This window comes from Setaria italica, chromosome I, assembly GCF_000263155.2.
Source record: "Setaria italica strain Yugu1 chromosome I, Setaria_italica_v2.0, whole genome shotgun sequence".
NCBI classification, from domain to species: Eukaryota; Viridiplantae; Streptophyta; class Magnoliopsida; order Poales; family Poaceae; genus Setaria; species Setaria italica.
In genome coordinates this window covers 10,629,007-10,648,814 of record NC_028450.1, presented here as the reverse complement: position 1 = coordinate 10,648,814, position 19,808 = coordinate 10,629,007, and the positions used below count along the sequence as shown (strand labels likewise).

General features: G+C 45.4%; 1 protein-coding gene across 2 annotated transcripts; it reads right to left on the bottom strand.

Moving 5' to 3' along the window:
- Positions 1 to 340: 340 nt before the first annotated feature.
- LOC101757736 (peroxisomal fatty acid beta-oxidation multifunctional protein) lies at positions 341 to 19,363 on the bottom strand. Of its 2 annotated transcripts, none has more exons than XM_012844141.1 (18): positions 19,156 to 19,363; positions 18,962 to 19,033; positions 18,527 to 18,589; positions 18,395 to 18,448; positions 18,203 to 18,270; positions 18,014 to 18,095; positions 17,857 to 17,912; positions 17,265 to 17,567; positions 16,761 to 16,847; positions 9,384 to 9,558; positions 9,099 to 9,220; positions 8,727 to 8,890; positions 8,020 to 8,274; positions 6,799 to 6,920; positions 6,544 to 6,665; positions 6,277 to 6,425; positions 1,269 to 1,407; positions 341 to 687 (listed from the first exon to the last, which is right to left on the bottom strand). In XM_012844141.1, the coding sequence occupies exons 1-18, from the start codon at positions 19,256 to 19,258 to the stop codon at positions 640 to 642; spliced, it is 2,184 nt and encodes a 727-aa protein (XP_012699595.1). In that variant the 5' UTR covers positions 19,259 to 19,363; the 3' UTR covers positions 341 to 639. The 2 variants fall into 2 exon arrangements, with proteins under 2 accessions (XP_012699595.1, XP_022679442.1); XM_022823707.1 differs by having other exon boundaries at positions 18,669 to 19,033; positions 19,156 to 19,206.
- Between the last annotated feature and the right edge of the window lie 445 nt (positions 19,364 to 19,808).

The window sequence follows — 19,808 nt, the reverse complement described above, 5'->3', positions numbered from 1 at the left end:
CATCCGTTTCAAATTATAGGTTATTTTAGCATTTCAATGTTCGTTACTTTTGCTACATCCGTTTCAAATCCGTTTCAAATTCTCCCAGAGAGGGGAAAAAAGGTCCATGATCCCTTCCAATTCCAAGGATAACAGTTTGCCCTCTCGCGTGTTCGCACTTTCTATCCCATTCCAGCAGCCAGCAAGCAGCTGCAATAGTCGCACGGTCAGGGCTCTTTGGTTGTTGCTCGCACCACACAAGCCAGGCCCAACATCTGGCGACATCAGCGATAGCCGTGCCAGGTTTCAGCACGCACGCGCCACATAACCAGATTATTCATCTCTGACATGAAACAGATACAAGAACAGAGGTGAAAATACTTCTTCAGGGTGATACAACAAGGAGAGCCAACCAATTTTGTGAGGACCGGAGACATCTTGATGAAAAAAAAAATATTTTGAGCATAGGAAAAGTTTTTTCGAGGCAGGAAACCATACACCACTGCAAAAGGATGCATAGCCATTTATTGCTCTGATCTTGAAGAAGCCCGATTAGGAAATGAGGAGAATGTTACAGTTTCTAGGCCATTTTCTTGAGTTCGTAGATGTGTATCAAACTACCAAAGCCACTTCCCTGCCAACTGTTGAAGTAGCACCTCATTACATGCGAGATCTCGTAGAATCTAGCAGGGATGAGCTCGATGCGCTCTGCAAATAATAATGCGTGGCATGATTAATCTGAAGTTCCGAACAGACTGATATCATCAAGCTATATATCCAAAGCAGCAGATGTCGAACCACAATATTCTACCGGATGCGAATTTAAATATTTTTACTCCACCGATTGGCGGAAGTGGTCACATTATACCACAAGTCTAACTTGACGATCAGGAGCTAATAGTGCAGTAAGAAACCCACCGAAATAGCATTCCCCATCCTACTATGTCATTGTGTTTGCAGTTGTGACAAAAAAGACACCTATGTCATCACAATCCAACATGCTATCGAAGAACAGCACAGGGAATTTTATTTTCCTATGTTTTCTGTATCTCTACTCCCACAGTAGTTATTATATAAGTTTTTCTATAACAAAGGACAGCCATCAAAATCAAGAATTCCACTGGAAAAAGAATAACAACTGCAACTGTGGAAGGTACCACCTTGATCAAAGTATCAAGCTATATTGGTTCTAACATATACTTAAATGCATATTGTATTCCAGTCCAGACATAATTAGTCAAGAACCTGACATCTGTATATAAGTCCATAAAAAGAGGGAGGGAGGGTACCAGGGGTATGCCGCTTTTAGCTCTCTGTCCCAAATATGATGATGGTTTGAAGAAGGCACCATAGATTTCAGCCCACTGGATTAGCCTTGAATGTATATAAGGTGCTCCCACAGTATCAGCCCAGAAGATAAGACCACCCCTTCATAAAGTTTTTTAGAAGATTAAACTAACAGTCAGAATAGGCACTGCAGCTCCTTAAACCCAATACAATGCAATGAAGGAACTCATAAACTGTGTATGGAGGACAATAATCAGTTCGCTTAAAGATGTTAATCTTGGGTTCACAAGTATGGTTGCAGATCTTGCACAATGTGAATTAGACTTTGCTTCAATATCATTAGGGCAAACTAAGTGGAAGTTCAGGACACAGAAGTACGTACGTATGAGACAATTCATAAAATTAGGAAGGGTATCAATAATCGGCAACCGTTAACTTACAAACTAGCTGTGTCAGAAATCATGCATGTATGCTATACAATGCTATTATGCTAGCCTATAGCATATAATATATGTTGTATCTGAGATTACAAACTGTCCGATTCCAATTCCCATAGTACTGAAGCATACTAAGAGGAATGCAAACTGTTAGCATGGGCATATATGGCCGGCCCTCTGGGTCTTGGGTAGCAGCCGCACAGGCCTCTTAGGCCGTGCGCCAGCCGGAAATCCTATCCATCTTCCGGAAGATTTTTTCTCCTTCACCTTCCAATGTTTGAGATTCGTGCCAAACAACTCACACCGTTGGATTCCACAAACCATAACACACATCACCCCACCCCTGCCTCCTCCACTCCCGTCGCCGCCCCTGCCTCCTCCACTCCCTCCCGCCGCCGGCCGTCACGCGCCCCCGCTGCTGCCGGCCGTCGCCTCGCCCCCACCCCCTGCTGCTGCCGCCGCCCCCGCAGCCCGCCATGGCACGCGCCCTCGGCGCCGCCTCACCGCTCGCTTGCGCGGGAGAAGAAGGATCCGAAAAATGTTGGGTTCAATTTTTTAAAAAATGTTGGCTGACTTTGTCGAAAAAATGTTGGTTCAACTTTTCTTTCAAAAATGTTGGTTCAACTTTTATCGGAAAAATGTAGATTCATCTTTTTCTGAAAAAAATGTTGATTCAACTTTTTTAAAAAAAATGTTGATTCAACATTTCTCCAAAAAATGTTGATTCAACAATTCTCATCCAACATTTTTTTTCATCCCCCCACTGATTCAGCTAAGGCTCCAACAGAACGGGATAATTAGCTAGCTAGCGCCAGGCAATAGTTACAGTTAGAGCTAATGAGCTTAATTGGGCTTTATAGTTTCAACTCCTATCTATCTTATGGGAGCCCCCTGCGCCAACCCCATTCTGGGTTAGATGGATGGATGGATGGTTTAGATTAGGCAAGGATCTCCTCTAATTGGTGCTGATACTATAAACCAAACCCTAAGACCTTCTTGCCTATATATGCATATGAACTTTGCCTCTCTAAATCAATCTAATCTTTCTCGAGCTATACTCGCTTTCATGGTATCACGAGTCTGGATCTTCCACCCGATTCCAACCCTTCCGCTGCCCTAGTGCGCCCTCGTGGCTGCGCATCCACCAATGGCCGGGACTCCTCCCCTCACCCCTCTCGCCGCCGCCGCTGAGAAGCAACGCGCGACCGCGGACGCTAACGCCCAGTGCGAGGAGCAGGAGTGCGTCGCTCACGCAGAGCGTGACGCGGCCCTTGCTAGCGCGCAACAGGCGGAGAAGGAGGCGGCGAACGCTGCTCTGGAGTGTGACGCCACCGCTGATCGCGCTGCCACCGCCGCTGCCTTTCCCGCCAGAGACGACCACGACGCCAAGTCCGCCGTCTCCAACCACAAGTGTCGCCCCGTCGACGACGCCATGCTGCTCCACGAGGCTGCTGCCGTCCTCAACCACCACGCTCAAGCCATTGCCGTGCAGAGCATCCGAAGCCTCGTCCCCATCGTGCCACTCTCTAGGTCGAGGCTTTGCACACAGCTACCTATCTGCTCAATTTCTTCCTACCAAGACACTGCAGTTCTCCATGCTGCACTGTGCCCTTTTCAGCACTGCACCATCCTACGAGCACCTACGTGTCTTCGGTTGCACTTGTTACCCCAACCTATCCGCCACTGCCACACACAAGCTTGCTCCACGCTCCTCTCTGTGCGTCTTTCTTGGATACTCAGCTCATCACAAAGGATACCGCTGCCTTGACCTCCTCTCCAACTGATCATCATCTCTCGTTACATTGTTTTTGACGAGTCATCGTTTCCTTTTGTCGACCGAGCCATGCCGCCGGCCCCTGCAGCCTTCGATTTCTTGGACGATCTCACCAGTGTTGTGCCTACTCCCATAGGCCCGTCACGCCCCCTTCTCTTAGCAGATCCCTTCGGCATCTCCACCAGAGCTCCCGCACAGCCATGTGCGGCACCCGGTGCCTCATCGGCCGATGCGGCAAGGAGCGCCACCCGCACAGCCATGTGCGGCTCTCGACGCCACGGTGCCTGCCGTGGACACCCTGCCACTCTCATCGCCCGCCACGGCTGGTCAGCTGCCCTGTGCGGCCAGCCCGCTACCTGGCACGACGGCCTCCCAAGCGCTACCAGACGCCCGCGGCTCGGCGACTAGCGCACCCCCAATGCCCATCGTTCAGGGCTTTGCCCGGCCAACTAGGCCTCTTTGCTTATTCATCCCCGGCCTATCTTCACCGCCTGCTGACTGGCTGCCATCCTCGTCGCCCGCGGCAGGCGCCGCGACAGGCTCGCCCTGCGTTGCCAGTGGCCCATCGCCGCCCTCTGGCCAGTGGTCAGCCGCTGCTGGCCCCTCATCCCTCGCCGGCTCCTACCTGGATGGTCCCCACCGTCCCCAGCACGAGTTCCAGCACGTCTACGCCCAGCGCACCGCCACTCCTCCTGCTGGTCCACCACCCCTGCCCAGGGGCGCTGTGGCCGTTCCACCCTTGGTGAATCATCACTCGATGACCACGCGGGCCAAACGGGGGTTTTGGCAGCTTGCGCTGTACCTTGCTGCCCCACTATCCCCGGTGCTGAAGACCTTCCGTAGTGCCCTTGCAGACCCCAATTGGCGAGCAGCTATGGAGGAAGAGCATGGTGCACTGCTGAAGAACAACACCTGGGATCTTGTCCGCGGCCGCCAAGAACAAATGTTGTCTCCGCAAGTGGATCTTCAAGCACAAATTCCAGGCTGATGGCTCTCTGGAACGGTACAAGGCACGATGGGTTCTTCGAGGCTTCACCCAGCGACCCCGTGTGGATTTGATGAGACATTCAGCGCCATCGTGAAGCCCACCACCGTCTGCACGATGTTGTCCCTTGCGCTCTCTCGCAGTTGGCCGATCCATCAGCTCGACGTGAAGAACGCTTTCCTCCATGGCACCTTGTCTGAGACCGTCTACTGCTCCCAGTCGTCTGGTTTTGAGGATCCTGCTCAGCCCGACTTTGTCTATCGCCTCAACAAGTCACTATATGGTTTGAAGTAGGCACCCCGCGCTTGGTATAGTCGCTTTGCTGCCTTCCTCCTGTCTATTGGGTTTGTTAAGTCCATGTCCAACACCAACCTGTTTGTGTTTCGCCGCGGCGCCGAGATGGCCTACTTGCTCCTCTATGTCGACGACATTGTCCTTACTGCCTCCTCCTTGGACGTCCTCTGACGCATCATCTATGCTTTGCAGCAGGAGTTCTCCATGAAGGACTTGGGTGAGCTTCGTCACTTCTTGGGGATGCATGTTCAGCGGCACGCTGGTGGCCTTCTTCCGTCTCAGCGACAGTACATGCTGGACATCCTCGACAGGGCTGGTATGGCAGAGTGCAAACCTTATTCTACACCGGTTGACACCAACCCCAAGGTTTCTGTAGCAACTGGCGCTCCACTGCGGGATGCATCCGACTACCGCAGTCTAGCAGGCACTCTACATTACCTCACCTTAACCAGACCGGATATTGCTTATGTCGTTCAGCAAGTCTGCCTTCACATGCATGATCTGCGGGAGCCGCACCTAGCTGTCTTGAAGCGCATCCTGCGCTACATCCGTGGTACTTTGCATCTGGGACTACATCTGCGCCACTCCAGTGTGGATGAGCTGATCGCGTACTCGGACGCTGACTGGGCAGGTTGTCCTTATACCCGCAAATCCACCTCAGGTTATGCAGTGTTTTCTGGGTGACAACCTCATCTTTTGGTCCTCCAAGCGCCAGACGACCGTCTCCAGATCCAGTGCTGAAGCTGAGTACTGGGCTGTGGCCAACGCTGTAGCGGAGGCTACTTGGTTGCGCCAACTCCTACTAGAGCTGCATACCCCCCTGCGCCGTGCTACGTAGGTCTACTGCGACAACATCAATGCAGTTTACATGTCCAGCAACCTAGTCCAGCACCAGCGCACCAAGCACATCGAGATTGACCTCCACTTCGTCCGTGAGCGTGGCGCCCTCGGCCACATCAAGATCCTGCATGTTCCCACCACTTCATAGTATGCAGATATATTCACCAAAGGGCTTCCGTCATCGGTCTTCGTGGAGTTTCGGTCCAGCCTGAACGTTTGTGATGACGACGCTCAGACTTCAGGGGCGTGTTAGCATGGGCATATATGGCCGGCCCTCTGGGCCTTGGATAGCAGCCGCACAGGCCTCCTAGGCCATGCGCCAGCCCCATTCTGGGTTAGATGGATGGATGGTTTAGATTAGGTAAGGATCTCCTCTGATTGGTGCGGATGCTATAAACCAAACCCTACACGAGCTTTTCCTCTCTAAATCAATCTAATCTTTCCCGAGCCATACTCTTTCACAAACCATTAGCTCTTACTTGCTTCAGTCATATATAGTGTTTAAATATATCAATTAAAAAACACTCAGTAAACCTGAGTGAAAATGAATGTGCTAAGCTTAGTCAAGCATAGGATCAATGGAAGAGCCTTACTAAGTTATGCAGCTTTCTACCAAACTAATTTTTATTAAGCATACAGATACTGTTAAAGAGTCTTAGAGATAAGCAATGGTTGGCTACCTGTACTTGGGAAAGCCCATCCCAAGAACAGACGCAATATCAAGATCAGAAGCCTGAATCACAACATTTTCATCCATAACCCTGCATGCTTCATTCACAACTGGGAAGAAAATCATCTCCAGTATGTCCAGATCCGTTAAAATCACCGGCTGCAAGATACATAAGTTGTTCGAATCAGGATTTTTTTAAATTAGCACAGGAGGTAGCATGGTAGTTAGTAACAACTGCACAGGCCATCTTTTGAACAGGTAGGTTGAGGATGAAAACCTTTCCACCAGGCATTGTCTTTGCACGATTTCGGTACTCCTCAATCACATGTTGAACACTAGGGTCAGGCTTTGGCTTCCTGCCCTTCTCATAAATGTAATAACCTTTGCCATTGCTCTTTCCTGTAAAATAAAAAGACAGAAATTTCACTTCTTAAGAACAGTATACACAGAAAATTTCAATTCATTTATTGATAATCTTGTGCCATTCTACTAGGAAGTAGGTATAGATAGGGAAAGCAGTTAAGTACTATACCTTGCCGCCCATCCTGTACCATCAAATCCATTAAATCACAGCTGAAATTTCGTTCTCCAAAGGCAGCAGCAAATATGTGTTTTGCTGCCAAGCCCACTCCATATCCAGCCACATCTTGGAGTCTGCAGGGGAACAAGAAAATAACAAATACCAGAATTGACCGTGACAAAAAAGGGCCAATCAACGACATCCATGCCAATCAACAGCACATGTAAACAAATTAACCGTGCATGAGATTGTTGTTCATTTTAACAAGCCAGTTAATTCACAGCACAGCATATGTCAGGTTATTGTTATACCAGATAATGGTCAAATACTAGCATTATGCTCATAGTGAAGCCACAACTTTAATAAAATTAGACAAAAGACATACTTTATTCACTGAGTTGGGAGAAACAACTCAGTAACAAACTTATGCTTGACATAATTGTCATAGGAAACAGTACTGGAATGAGAACGGCCAAAACCAAAAGTAAAATAGTGGTATTTGATAAGTAATAGTATAGATCCTCAATACTCTCTTGGGTGGAAAATCTCTCCTCTTGGGTGGAAAATCTGTCACAAATTTGATCCTTCCCTTCCCCTATGTATTTTCTGTTTTTTCTGTTTCCTCTCTTCTTTGTCTTGACCTTTTTGCACTTTTCTGTAACATTGTTTTATTTTATATATTTATATAAAAACCACAGTAGTACTGTATATGTTTCCAAAAAACATATTTGATCCACTGCTGATTCAGAATATTTGTTCACTCCCACAGTGAAGTAACTTCATCAAGGTCCTTGAAAATTTTCGGACAAAAAATATGCAACAGACAAATGCAAGAAAAAAGAAGGCATATGACCATTACATACTCAATGTACTAGGTTCAACCTTTAATGAGAAGCTGATCCAGCATTAACTGAATGCCAGTTTATTTTGTAGCATTATGCACCTAATCGTTTTCAATGAGGACTTTAGCTGCAGAGAAACTGAGACTATGGCCAAGACATACAAAGCAAAATGGGGCCTAATAAAACCCACAATGAAAATACAGATTAACAAAATAGTGCTAAATTTATAAATTTAAAGAAAGGAACAACGAGATATAAGTAGGCTCCAGACAAGCGTTTATATTTTAATAAAAATTAGCCCCCCCCCCCTCCCCATTTCCATTGCAAAACATTTATACTGATTTCATCTTCTAACATACAGATGTCAGGGAAACAGAGTCGAATCACTTACTGAAATGGTCCCATTGGCATTCCAAAGCTGCTTATTACTCGATCAATTCGGAAAACATCAATACCAAGACTAACTAAAAGCTTTGAACCCTGTCCATAAGGAAAAAATGCACGGTTAACTGCGAATCCTGTGCAATTACCAACCACAACAGGGACTTTCTTTATTATCTTTCCAAGTGTGATGAGATCAAGGATAGCTTGTGGTGATGTCTTCTCCGTCCGGACAATTTCAAGTAAAGGCATAATGTGAGCAGGACTGCAAACAACATGTTATTAACATACTGTATTCACAACAAGCAACTACAACACTAACAACGTCTGAAATAGAAATTTCAGTAAAAGGTATTGGACATAGTAACATGCAGTGCATTAACATAACCATTAAATTCCATTCACTTCTGTGAAATAATTTTCTACTGCCTAAGAATCTAGAGTTGTTGTTTTTTTTATCGAACACGCAGGAGAGCTGCGTATCTTTATATTAAGAGAGAAAGAAGGGGAAAGATCCCCGTACAATTGGAAAGTTATAACATGACTTTAGCATTGTGTAACAACAAATTCATATATACTTTTTTTTAAAAAAGGTAAGCTCTGCATTTCTGTTTCAATACATTGCTTTGTAGGTAATAATACTCAAGGAATCAATAGCTTTGTATATTTCTTATTTAAGATCTGCTAAAAACATGTTACTTGTAAGGAAAATCAAACCTGAAAAAATGTGCCCCTATAATTCTATCTTGAGAATTTGTCTTCTCGCCGACAACATTCAAATCGATGGTAGATGTGTTTGTTGCAAATATGCAATGTGGTGGGCAGATCTTCTCAATGTCAGAAAATATCGATTGCTTCAAAGGAATGTTCTCTATTACAGCCTACAGAAATAGGAGAACTAAGTCACGAGATACAAAGCAAGTCTGTTAAGAAAATGTGTCCACAAATGATGTAACTAAATATAGGAACCTTTATCAAATACAATACTTAGTATATGTCATGACTGCCATAGCCATAGAAAATCACAAGAAAGATATGCACAAGTAATAACACTATTTTCTCGATAATCATAAAGCACACGAAGATTACCTCAATAACCATATCAACATCCTTGAATTCTGAATAATCCAGTGCACCTTTGAGAAGTGACATGGCCTTGTTTATCTTGTCCTTTGTGAGTGAGCCCCTTTTGACCAGGCCCTCAAGATTAGCTGTAAGAAAGATCATGGGCATTTATCTGTAAGATATTCCCAAGACAATGTAAAGCTCAAACATCACAAGAGAAGTTCAGGTTTCAATAATGCAAGGAAAACAAAAAAAATATGCATAGGAAATAGTTTTCCAAAAACTATATCAGCAATTAAAAAAATTGACCTGCTATCATCTTTTGTCCCCTTTGCAGAAACTGGGGGTTTACTTCCTTGAGAACAACAGATATGTTGCTAATGAGAAGTGATGTTGCAATTCCAGAGCCCATCAGGCCACCACCAATAATGGCAACTTTTCTAGTTTTCCTAGGTTTCAGTTGAACATTAGTAACACCTGGCACCTATCCACAATACCGACAGGAAAAAAATTGGATAAACAGATGTTACTCAACAATGTAGCTTAACTTGCTTTCACATATACTAGCCAAGATTGTGCAGCACATTTTCAAGCTAGGCGGTTTGCATGGAAAAGCTAATAACTAAGTAAACAGCTCATCTCATATGTATCCAAAAAATAAATTTCTATAAAGGTGAATGCTAAACAATCTGATGTCAGTTTAGATCATAATAACGGAAGGAAGAAGCAATGCATTGATAAGAAGTATAAAGCTTCACATGGTTTCATTCACTAGGAGAAATTAGCATAATCCATGTTAATGGAATCCAAAAAATATGCTTGGGTTTTGTAAACCATGGTAACCATCTGATCTTGTTCCTATTTACATACTTCTTTGTTCCAATATACAAATATATATTCAGTAGGGTCCATTTTTCTTTTTCTTTTTTTCAAAGAAAGCGCTCGAGGGTGGTCGAGGATGGCTCAGGTCCTCTCACCCGCTCCCCCTCCCGACGCCTCCCCTACCACCAGCCCCATGTCGTCGCCTACTCTGGGCACGGCGGCCACCCGTCCGGTTGTGTCCCTCCCTAGACCAGCTCTTCCTTCCCCGGCGTCAGGATCCCCTTGTCCTGCTCGTCGCCCGGTAGTCGCGTTCGGAGCGGCTACTGGTCGTTCCAAAGCCCAACGGTGGCTGGATGGTTCGCCTTCCTCGACCCAATCGGGCGTATCCCCCATATCATTCAAGGATGCCCTTCTCAAGAGGGCTTCTCAGGTGACCTCACCGGCCTCGTCTCTGGAAACGACCTCGCCTCACGTCGTGAAGGCCTCGTCGTTGGAGGCGTCCCCACCTCAGATCATGCTGGCCCCGGCACTGGAGGCACCATCAGCTCGCGTTGTGCTGCATCCGACGGATCCCCGCCTTCGTTGTGGACCAGACGCGGAGGATTGGTGGACGACGGAGAGTCGTCGTACTCGCCGCACGCATCTGCGCGTTGCTCAGCCGCCTCGTCGACCGGTCCCTGTGGACCTCCGAGGCAGGTGTTTCAACTGCTTCTCGTCGGAACACCGGGCTGCTGGCTGCCGCTTGGCTCCATATTGTTTCCACTGCTGGGCAATCGGTCATCGTTCCTACGTTTGCCGACGCCGACCATCGGCTCCGTGCCTGGAGTCCTCCTTGGAGCTTCGGAGGGTCTGGCGGCCGGTGAGGTCCTTCATGGCGACGCCCCCTCCCCCTGTGAGTTCCATGGTGACCATCCAGAATGCCACAACTGGAGTGGGTGCTCCTGGACGGCAACGGCGGAGCCGAAGCCGGGGGCAGCGAGCGGATGCTGGTGTAGAACAACCTTCGTCTAACGTCCCCGGCACCTCCCCCGATGAGATGGTCGCCGGCGATGCTCCCCTCTCGGCATCCAGTGACAAGGAGCGAGCCCCGGTGGTGCGACCTCGACGGATCATCAACCGCTCTACCACAATGGTACAACGGGAGAAAGAACTCTCTCACACCCTGGTTGTGTCAGTGTTCGGGAATTCTCTCGATGAGTCCCCGGAATCCGTCAAGGCCACGATCGCCCAGCGGTTTGGTTTGGAAGAAGATGAGATCGTCATCCGTCGGTTTGGTGCTGCCAGTTGCTTGATAGCCTTGCCCGATGCTGTCACGGCGACACGGGTCTACAATGAAGGAAGGCCGATCATGTCTCATACTCACCGCCTGCACATCATGCCCTGGTCCCGTTTCCTCCACTCCACCGCGGTGGCGCTCCCTTTCCCTGTCGAGGTCAAGCTGCGCGGCATTCCTGCACATGCTTGGGATCTGGTGACGGCGGAACAACTTCTCAATGAGTTCTGCTTAGTTAGCGGCCTGCATCCAGATACTGCGGACCGGCGGGACGTGTTCCGGTTAACTGCCTGGTGCTCTTCTCCAAGCCGCATGCCCACTGGTATGGATTTGGAGCTGACAATTGTTCCCCGGGGCCTATCACCACTGAATCGCAAAGGAGAGTGATGCGGAGTTTGGGGTTTTAGTGCAAAGAAAAAATTGATCCCAAGACTCAAGATGCCTATTTCAAGATTATGGGGAGCCGTCTCGCGGAGAACCATGTGGCTGCCATGGTGGCTATCTTTGGCTGGAGCCTCGAAGAAGACTCTTAGGTTCGAGCAGGGGACATCCTTTAGTTCCTGACTGCTGTTTGCCGGTCGTCTTTCCTCTTCTGTTTAAGAAATGAATCCATCATCAATTCTGATTTGGAATGCGCGCGGCCTTAATCAAAAAAATCGGTGTAATGTTGTTAGTGATGTCATCCGGTCCACAAATGCTCCAGTAGTTTGACTTCAAGAAACCAAAGTCGCTATTATGAATCAGCGAATTTTCCTCAGTTTTTGGCACTGCTTATGATAAATATGTGGCACTGCCAGTTAATGGCACGAGAGGTGGAATATTGATTGCCTGGAAGAGTAACATCTGTCAGATTCTAGCCTCTAGAGTGGACAATTATTCTGTCTCAGTTCAATTTGACGAACAAGAAGGTCGTAACTAGTGGTTTATAGGGGTACATGGTCCTCAAGATGATGAAGATAAGATAGCATTCTTGCAAGAACTTCGGGACATGAGAACTCTATGTATTGGTCCGTGGCTGATTGCAGGGGATTTCAACTTAATATACCAAGCTACTGATAAAAACAATGCCAACTTGGATCGTGCAATGATGGGTCGTTTCAGGCGCCTCCTAGATGATGTTGAGGCTAAAGAAATTCCGCTGTTAGGAAGGAAATACACCTGGTCAAATGAAAGATTCTCACCCACCCTCGTGAGGCTTGATAGAGCTTTCTGTTGTATTGATTGGGAGAATATTTTCCCTCGTGAGGCTTGATAGAGCTTTCTGTTGTATTGATTGGGAGAATATTTTTCCTGATGCTGTCCTGCAAAGCAGTGCTTTAGTTGTTTCTGACCATTGCCCCCTTGTCTTGGGTTTGAAGGTTAGTACAAGTGGCAAGCGCAGATTCCATTTTGAGAGTTTTTGGACTAAAATGTCTGGTTTCTCAGAAGCGGTTCAGCAAAATTGGAATGCTCCAGTAGCCTCTTCATGTGCGGTTGAGCGGATATTCCTCAAATTACAGAGACTCAGCAGGGACCTGCAGAAATGGGGCCAACGGAAAATCGGTAATGTCAAGCTTCAGCTGGGGACGGCCAAAGAAATTCTTCATCACCTTGAGATTGCTAGAGATTCCAGGGATCTTTCCCCTAGTGAGGAATGGTTGAGGAAAAAACTTCAGCTTCACTGTTTGGGCTTGGCCTCTCTAGAACGCACTACTGCTCGCCTTCGTTCTAGAGTACTGTACTTGAAGGAAGGTGATGCTCATGCATCTTTTTCCCATCAGCAAGCCCGATACAGGAAGAAGAAGAATTTCATTGCTAAATTACAAGTGGGTGATCAAACAGTCTTCGACCAAAAAGATAAACAGGAAGCAGTTCTGCAGTTCTATGAGGATTTGTTGGGCACGGCTGAGGAAAGGGAACATACCATTGACTTTGCACAAATTAGGATCCAGCAGCATGATCTCTCCTCGGTGGAACTTTTCCTTTCACAGAGGAAGAGGTGTGGGCTACAATTAAGGAGATGACCTTAGACAAAGCCTCAGGACCAGATGGATTCACTAGTAGATTTTATAAATCCTGGAGTATTATCAAAGAAGACATCATGTTGGCTTTATTGGCAATTCAACGAGGTCATGTGGCACGTTTCAGGCTGCTCAACACAGCTTTCATCTCTCTTTTACCAAAAAAACAGGTTGATGAAGGATTTCAGGCCCATAAGTTTGATTCACAATTTTGCCAAACCGGTGACTAAAATCATGGAAAACCGACTTGTTCCTCTGTTGTCAAGCATGGTCCCTCCCAATCAGAGTGCTTTCATTAGAGGAAGGAACATACACGATAATTTCCTTTTTGTCCAGCAGATGGTCAAGGCATTGCATGAGAAAAAAGAAGCTCATATTCTTCTTAAATTGGATATCTCCAAAGCTTTTGACTCAGTTTCCTGGCCTTTTCTTTTGGAAGTTCTGCATCATTTGGGGTTTGGCCAATGGTGGTGTAACCTTATATGTTTGATTCTGTCCACTTCGTCTACTCAGGTGCTGGTTAATGGTGAGCCAGGGTCGGGTTTTTTCCACCACCGTGGTCTTAGGCAGGGAGATCCTCTCTCGCCTATGTTATTCATCTTGGTCATGGATGTTCTTAATTCATTGATCAAATATGCCACCAGACAACACCTGTTGCAACCTCTTGCTGTACAGCAGACCATTCACAGGGCTTCCTTCTACGCCGATGATGTAGTTATTTTCCTACGGCTAAATGAGGAAGATCTCCGAGTAATGAAGCTGATACTTGATATTTTCGGTCATGCCTCTGGACTCCATACTAACTTCACCAAAAGTTCAGCTTTCCCAATTCATTGCTCACAGGAAGAGGTAGAGCTAACTTCTGAGCACGTGGCATGCACAACAAAGGAGTTTCCATGCACTTATCTTGGTTTGCCCCTTACAATCAGAAAACCTTCCAAGGAAGTCCTTCTACTTCTAATTGATAAGGTTGCTGGTTACCTCCCAAGCTGGAAAGCCTCTCTGATGGATAGAGCAGGACGACTGATTATGATTTGGGTGGTTCTAACTGCATCTGTGATACACCATCTGATTGCTATTGACCTGCCCAAATGGTTTATCAAAGCATTGACAAAACACGGCGTGGCTTCCTTTGGAAAGGACAGGAACAGGCAAATGGAGGAAACTGTTTGGTTTCATGGGAAAAGGTGCAGCGCCCTTTGGAATATGGAGGTCTAGGCATCCACAACCTTGAATCCTTTGGCTGGGCCTTGCGGATTAGATGGCTTTGGGCACAAAAAAACAGACCCTTCTCATCCTTGGGCTGGTCTTCATATCCAGGTGCCCCAGAAAGCTCAAGCCTTGTTTAACATGGCAGTAGTCTCAGTGGTTGGAAATAGGGAGACAATTCTTTTCTAGAAAGATAGATGGTTGGAAGGAAAAACTATGGCTGAAGTAGCTCCAAATCTGTTCCAGACTATTCCTAGGAGAATTGTCAAAACTAGAACAGTCGCACAAGCCCTCTCCAATAGGCACTGGGTGTCAGGTATTAGAGGAGGCCTCTCAGTTGAGGTTCTGATGGAATACCTGCTACTTTGGGATCAACTGGACAGTGTGGTTTTACAACAGGACACCCCGGACCACTATCGTTGGAAGCTGACCCAATCTGGTATATACACCAACAAGTCGGCATACGAAGCCTTTTTCATTGGTCCTATCAAGTTTATCCCATGGAGAAGAATTTGGCGGAGTTGGGCTCCTTTGCGCTGCAAATTCTTTGTGTGGCTGGCCATTAAGCAGAGGCTTTGGACTGCTGACCAGCTGGCCAGTAGGGGATTGCAGCATCCCGCAGCCTGCCTGATGTGTGATCAGGCGCAAGAAACGGCATCATCTGCTGTTATCCTGCGTTTTTGCTCGTCAGATCTGGTCTTTGGTCTTCTTGCACCTAAATTTGGTCGTTAATGTGCCGGCTGATTCATCTAATTTCTCGGCTTGGTGGGGAAGAGTAATCAGAGCAGCACCTAAAGAGTGGTGCAAGGGTTTGAATTCTCTCATCATTTTTGGTGGCATAGGAAATTTGGAAGCATCGAAATTCCTACCGTGTTTGAAGGCGCTCTCCCTAACATCCAGGTGCTCCTTCAGGCAATAACAAATGGAAGCACCCTTTGGTGCTTGGCAGGAGCTTCTAAGCTCAGAGAGCTGCTTGCTAGGTCGCTTGCACCAGCTGTTTAGGGTTGGTGTTCAGGGTCTCGTTTTTCAGGTGTTATCTAGCGCTCTTCTGGTAGTTTTTCGGCTTTTGGGGGGGGGGGATTGGGGGTGTTGGGGTGTGTTCTGTACTAAGTTTGGGGGTCCTCCCCCTCTCTTTATATTTCCTATTCTATCTTAATGAAATGACACGCAGCTCCCCTGCGTAGTTCGAGAAAAAATAAATAAAGAAAGCGCTCCATAGCTAGACACTATACATAGAATTGGAATGTAAGAGTATTTCTAAAAGGGCATGCTTCTGAGCTTTTAGAGTATTTCTAAAATCATTGAGTAAATTACACCCACCATACAACAACTTGGCAAGTGGATGTAGATTGGTCCGACAATTGTAAAATGCTTAATTTAGTGCAATAACTTAGCAAATTGGTGCATCTATAGTCCAGATGTTATAACGGCAAAGTAGATGGACATGTGTATTTTCTTCCAGTCAATAATTCTTAATTTTGTCAATAGAAGTTGTTGATTGTGATCAAACTGTTGTTTCTCAACTGTGTACAAAATTTATTTGTTCATTAGTTAGGATTTAATCAAATTTTAGAATTACGCTATTGCCATTACCGAAAGATTGAAATCCGTAATAAGAGAGACCTTGGGACCTTAGGTTCGTTATGCGCTTCTGCTCATGTATTCAACAAACGCATAGAAGTATGTTTGTTTCAGTTCTTTTAGCTCCTTTTCCTTTCTAAACAAGTACAAGAGACTTTAACAAATATTTAGGCCAAGCTCCTAAAATGGTATTGTTAGCAGGTATCAATATATTGGTTTCTTTTTTGTATAGCTGAACAGTGCATATGATTAAACATGTAGAAAATCATGGCGAACTAATCAACATTGAATATGAAATTAAATATTCTTAATCAAAATTAAATCACTATTTAAAAATTAATATGATGACAAGACATTAATTTTGTAAACATTGAAGGTAGAGTCTAGCCCAAATACATTGCCATTGTGACGAGAATATCAATAGCCAAATAATGCTTAGTAATTTGTTCCAACGCGAATATACCCTCGATTGCGACCTGAGGTTAGCAAATATGTTACCGTTGTATGTTTGGACAGTGGATGCACCAATTTACCAAGTTATTACATTAAATTGTATAGTTTACTAGTAGTTGGACCAATCTGCACTCATATGCTAACTTTTTCACTAAATTGAACACTTTACAAGTTGTGGACGAATCTGTGCCTAACCGACAAGTTGTATGAAGGGCCTAACCGACAAGTTGTATGAAGGGTGCAATTTACTCAAAATAATTTAATGATCTGAAAAACAAAATCTAAGGCAGCCAACATTTTGAAACTAAATCATGAAAAGAAGAGGCAAGGTACACATTGGAAGATAACCTTTGTAGTAGAACGCTGGGCCAAAAAGACATGGACAAGTGACCTTGATGTTTGTGATGGCACCAACTCCTTGAAAACCTTATATTCCTGCATTTATCCAGGCATTAAAAAGAACGCATGTATAAGCTGCAGCAAACAAAGAAGCAGCATGATGTATATATTGTCACTAATGCATGGAAACTTGAACTGTGCTCTACTCAGCAAGAGCACGATCCCAATGTAAATGTCAAATTAGTACGCCACTCCTAAAATTCAGCTGACGTAACGTCCAAATTCTTCTTCAGTTCTAATTAACCATATTGACATGCTCGTGTTTGTCAAAGGGGATTAATGGAAATACGAAGCAGTTCCCAACACATAGTAACAGGAGTTTAGTGTTTTGTAGGTTCTTGGCAAACATGGTGACCAGCTAGCTCTATTGCTAAAATCAAGTCAATAAACAAAGATAATCTTTCCTCAATTTCCTATATAAACGAGCAGCTGTAGGACAGTAGAAAGACATACCTTTAGGACACCTGCATGGCCTCCAAATAATACACCTTCTTCAATAACATCAAGGCAGGCTTGATACTGCGGCATGTTTGTTGAAATTTTCTTCACTTGCTGTCTTGTCGTACTTAATAGAGCACGAGCTTCAGACGGTGAACCAAGCTTATCTGTTCTGCCGAGAGATTTTGTCCAAGTTCTACGACAACTAGCAATCTCCAGAGCCCAATGGCGTGACATCTTTATCAATTCATCACCCGAGCAAAGGGCATCAATAAGACCACGTTCCTTCCCTTCCTTTGCTGTAATGAACTTTGATTGCTGTAAAAACCACACCAGATAAGTGATTGAGGAAAGTACATGATAGGATAACTAAAAACATGGAACTATATGCCTGGATGAGTCATTACATCAACTGTTCAGTAAAATAAGTTAATCAATGCTTACTAATTGGATTTACACATCTCAAGTTACAAGTGAATGTTAGGTGGTAGTCCCGGTAGATACATATAACAGGTATTTCAGATATTATGAAGGTTTCATATTTCTAACTGTTCGTTTGCAAACCTAGAAGGATGAATTACTTAAATAAGGAATATATCATGCTCACCAGCATCATTTCTATTGCTTTGGGAAGACCTACAAGCCTCGGAAGACGCTGGGTTCCTACATAATAGGTAAAGTCAATAAGATCCGCAACAGGAACTGATTCAAAGCAAGAGGACTGGGGCAGTAATTCAAGTTGTCAGAGAAATATGAATCCTTACCCCCAGATCCAGGAATTACTCCAAGAGTTAGTTCTGGTAGCCCAAGTTGAGCTTCAGGGGTAGATATCCGAGCATGACAAGCCTGAACAAGTTGCATTTTAGGGATTAACAAAGTTTAGAGGCTAGGCTGAGCTGCAACTTTAAGAATGAGATGGAGCAATGTTTTGTTCAGGAACATTAATGACAGACCATAGTCAACTCTAGTCCACCGCCCAGAGCAAGGCCTTGGATGGCTGCAACTGAAGGTTTTCTGCCCTCTGCATACAAACACACATGCCCAGATATTATAATACTGGTAAAAACAAGAGTGTGCCGAAAAAAAAAGGAAATAGTGAAATAAGAGTAATTATGGGAAATGAGAATGACAAATAGAAGCAACACCTTCCATCATATGTGACGCAAGCTTAACAGAGTCCGGCAGCAGTGACATGTTTCCTGTGAGCCAATGTTGTGTGTGTAAAAAAGAAGGTAAAGAATTTCAAGAAGCCAAGAACAGGCAAAATCCCTTATTACCAGTCTGATGAATCCGTGCGAACGTATTGATGTCGAAACCTCCGCAGAATTTTCCTGCATCGCCTAGTTGAATTTCCAAAAGAAAAAAAAAGTTCAGAGATCAGGACAACAACAATAATGAGAGATGGCGGTCTTGACTAACCGGTCTTCCTTTCTTACGGTACGAATTCGCACTAAGTACATCCACATGATTCAGCGACGCCAAAAAGGCTCTGTTAACATTGACGGTGGAGAAAACACAGAGATAGAGATAGCTGGCTCCAGCATTTCCGGCGAATTGTGTAAATCGATGCTATTTTTTTTTGAAAAGTAAAAAAACAGAGGTCAAAGAGCAGCATGTGCTCGACCAAATCGACATCCGGCCAGTCCGACAGTCGTCGCTGTCGCAGAATCAAGGAGCAGGAAGATAGACTGTGAGAGTCTGAGAGACCTCACCGGTGAGCACGATGGCCTTGACGTCGTCGCGGGCCATGGCCTCGCCGTACTTCTCGCTGAGCCCGTCAAAGACTGCATCCGCGTCGGCATCCGGGGTGCACGAACCGCCGGAGGAGAACACGACGGTATCAGACCGTGGAAACAGAGCCGAAATTCAGCGGAGGCGAAGGGGAAAGCTGGCATGGATTGATTACTCGCGGGGTGCAGGGCGTTGACGGGCGGGTTGCAGATGGTGATGAGCGCCACGCCGTCGGCGCCCACCTCCATGGTCACCCGCATCGTCGGCCGCGACGCCATGGCCGGCCGGCCGGCTCGCTCGCTGTATCAGTCGGTGAGGCAAAGAAGCGATGACATAGATGGAAGGTACAGTTGGTGCGAGCGATCAACTCGAGAAGACGGCTGGCGGCGGCTGCATATATATTTCCTTCTTTTATTATTAAAAGAGTAAATTGCACCCGGTATTGTAAAATGCTCAATGTAATACAATAACTTGTCGGGTGGATGCAAATTGATCCAACAACTGCTCAATTTAGTATAATAATAAACTTGTAAGATGCTCATTTTAGTGTAATAACGCGGCAAATTGGTGCACTTACAATCCAAATGTTAACAAACAACATATTAAGAAAAATAGATGCACATGTGAATTTCTTCCAATCAATAATTCTTATTTTTTGTCAATAAATGTTGTTGATCATGACCAGTCTGTTTCTTTTTAACTGTGAACATAATTTATTTATTCTTGAGTTAAAATTGAATAAAATTTAGAATTATGCCATCAACATCATCGGAAAATTAAGTCTATAAAAGAGACCCTAAACCTTAAAGTTTCTTATGTGCTTCTACT

What these genes read in the sequence shown, in the direction of transcription:
- LOC101757736 (XM_012844141.1), bottom strand. Translation starts at nt 19,258, where the DNA reads ATGGCGTCGCGGCCGACGATGCGGGTGACCATGGAGGTGGGCGCCGAC. An exon ending in CGCACGGATTCATCAGACTG is followed by an intron (nt 18,449 to 18,526) that starts GTAATAAGGGAT and finishes ATTGGCTCACAG; the next exon opens with GAAACATGTCACTGCTGCCG. An exon ending in GTGGACTAGAGTTGACTATG is followed by an intron (nt 18,096 to 18,202) that starts GTCTGTCATTAA and finishes CAACTTGTTCAG; the next exon opens with GCTTGTCATGCTCGGATATC.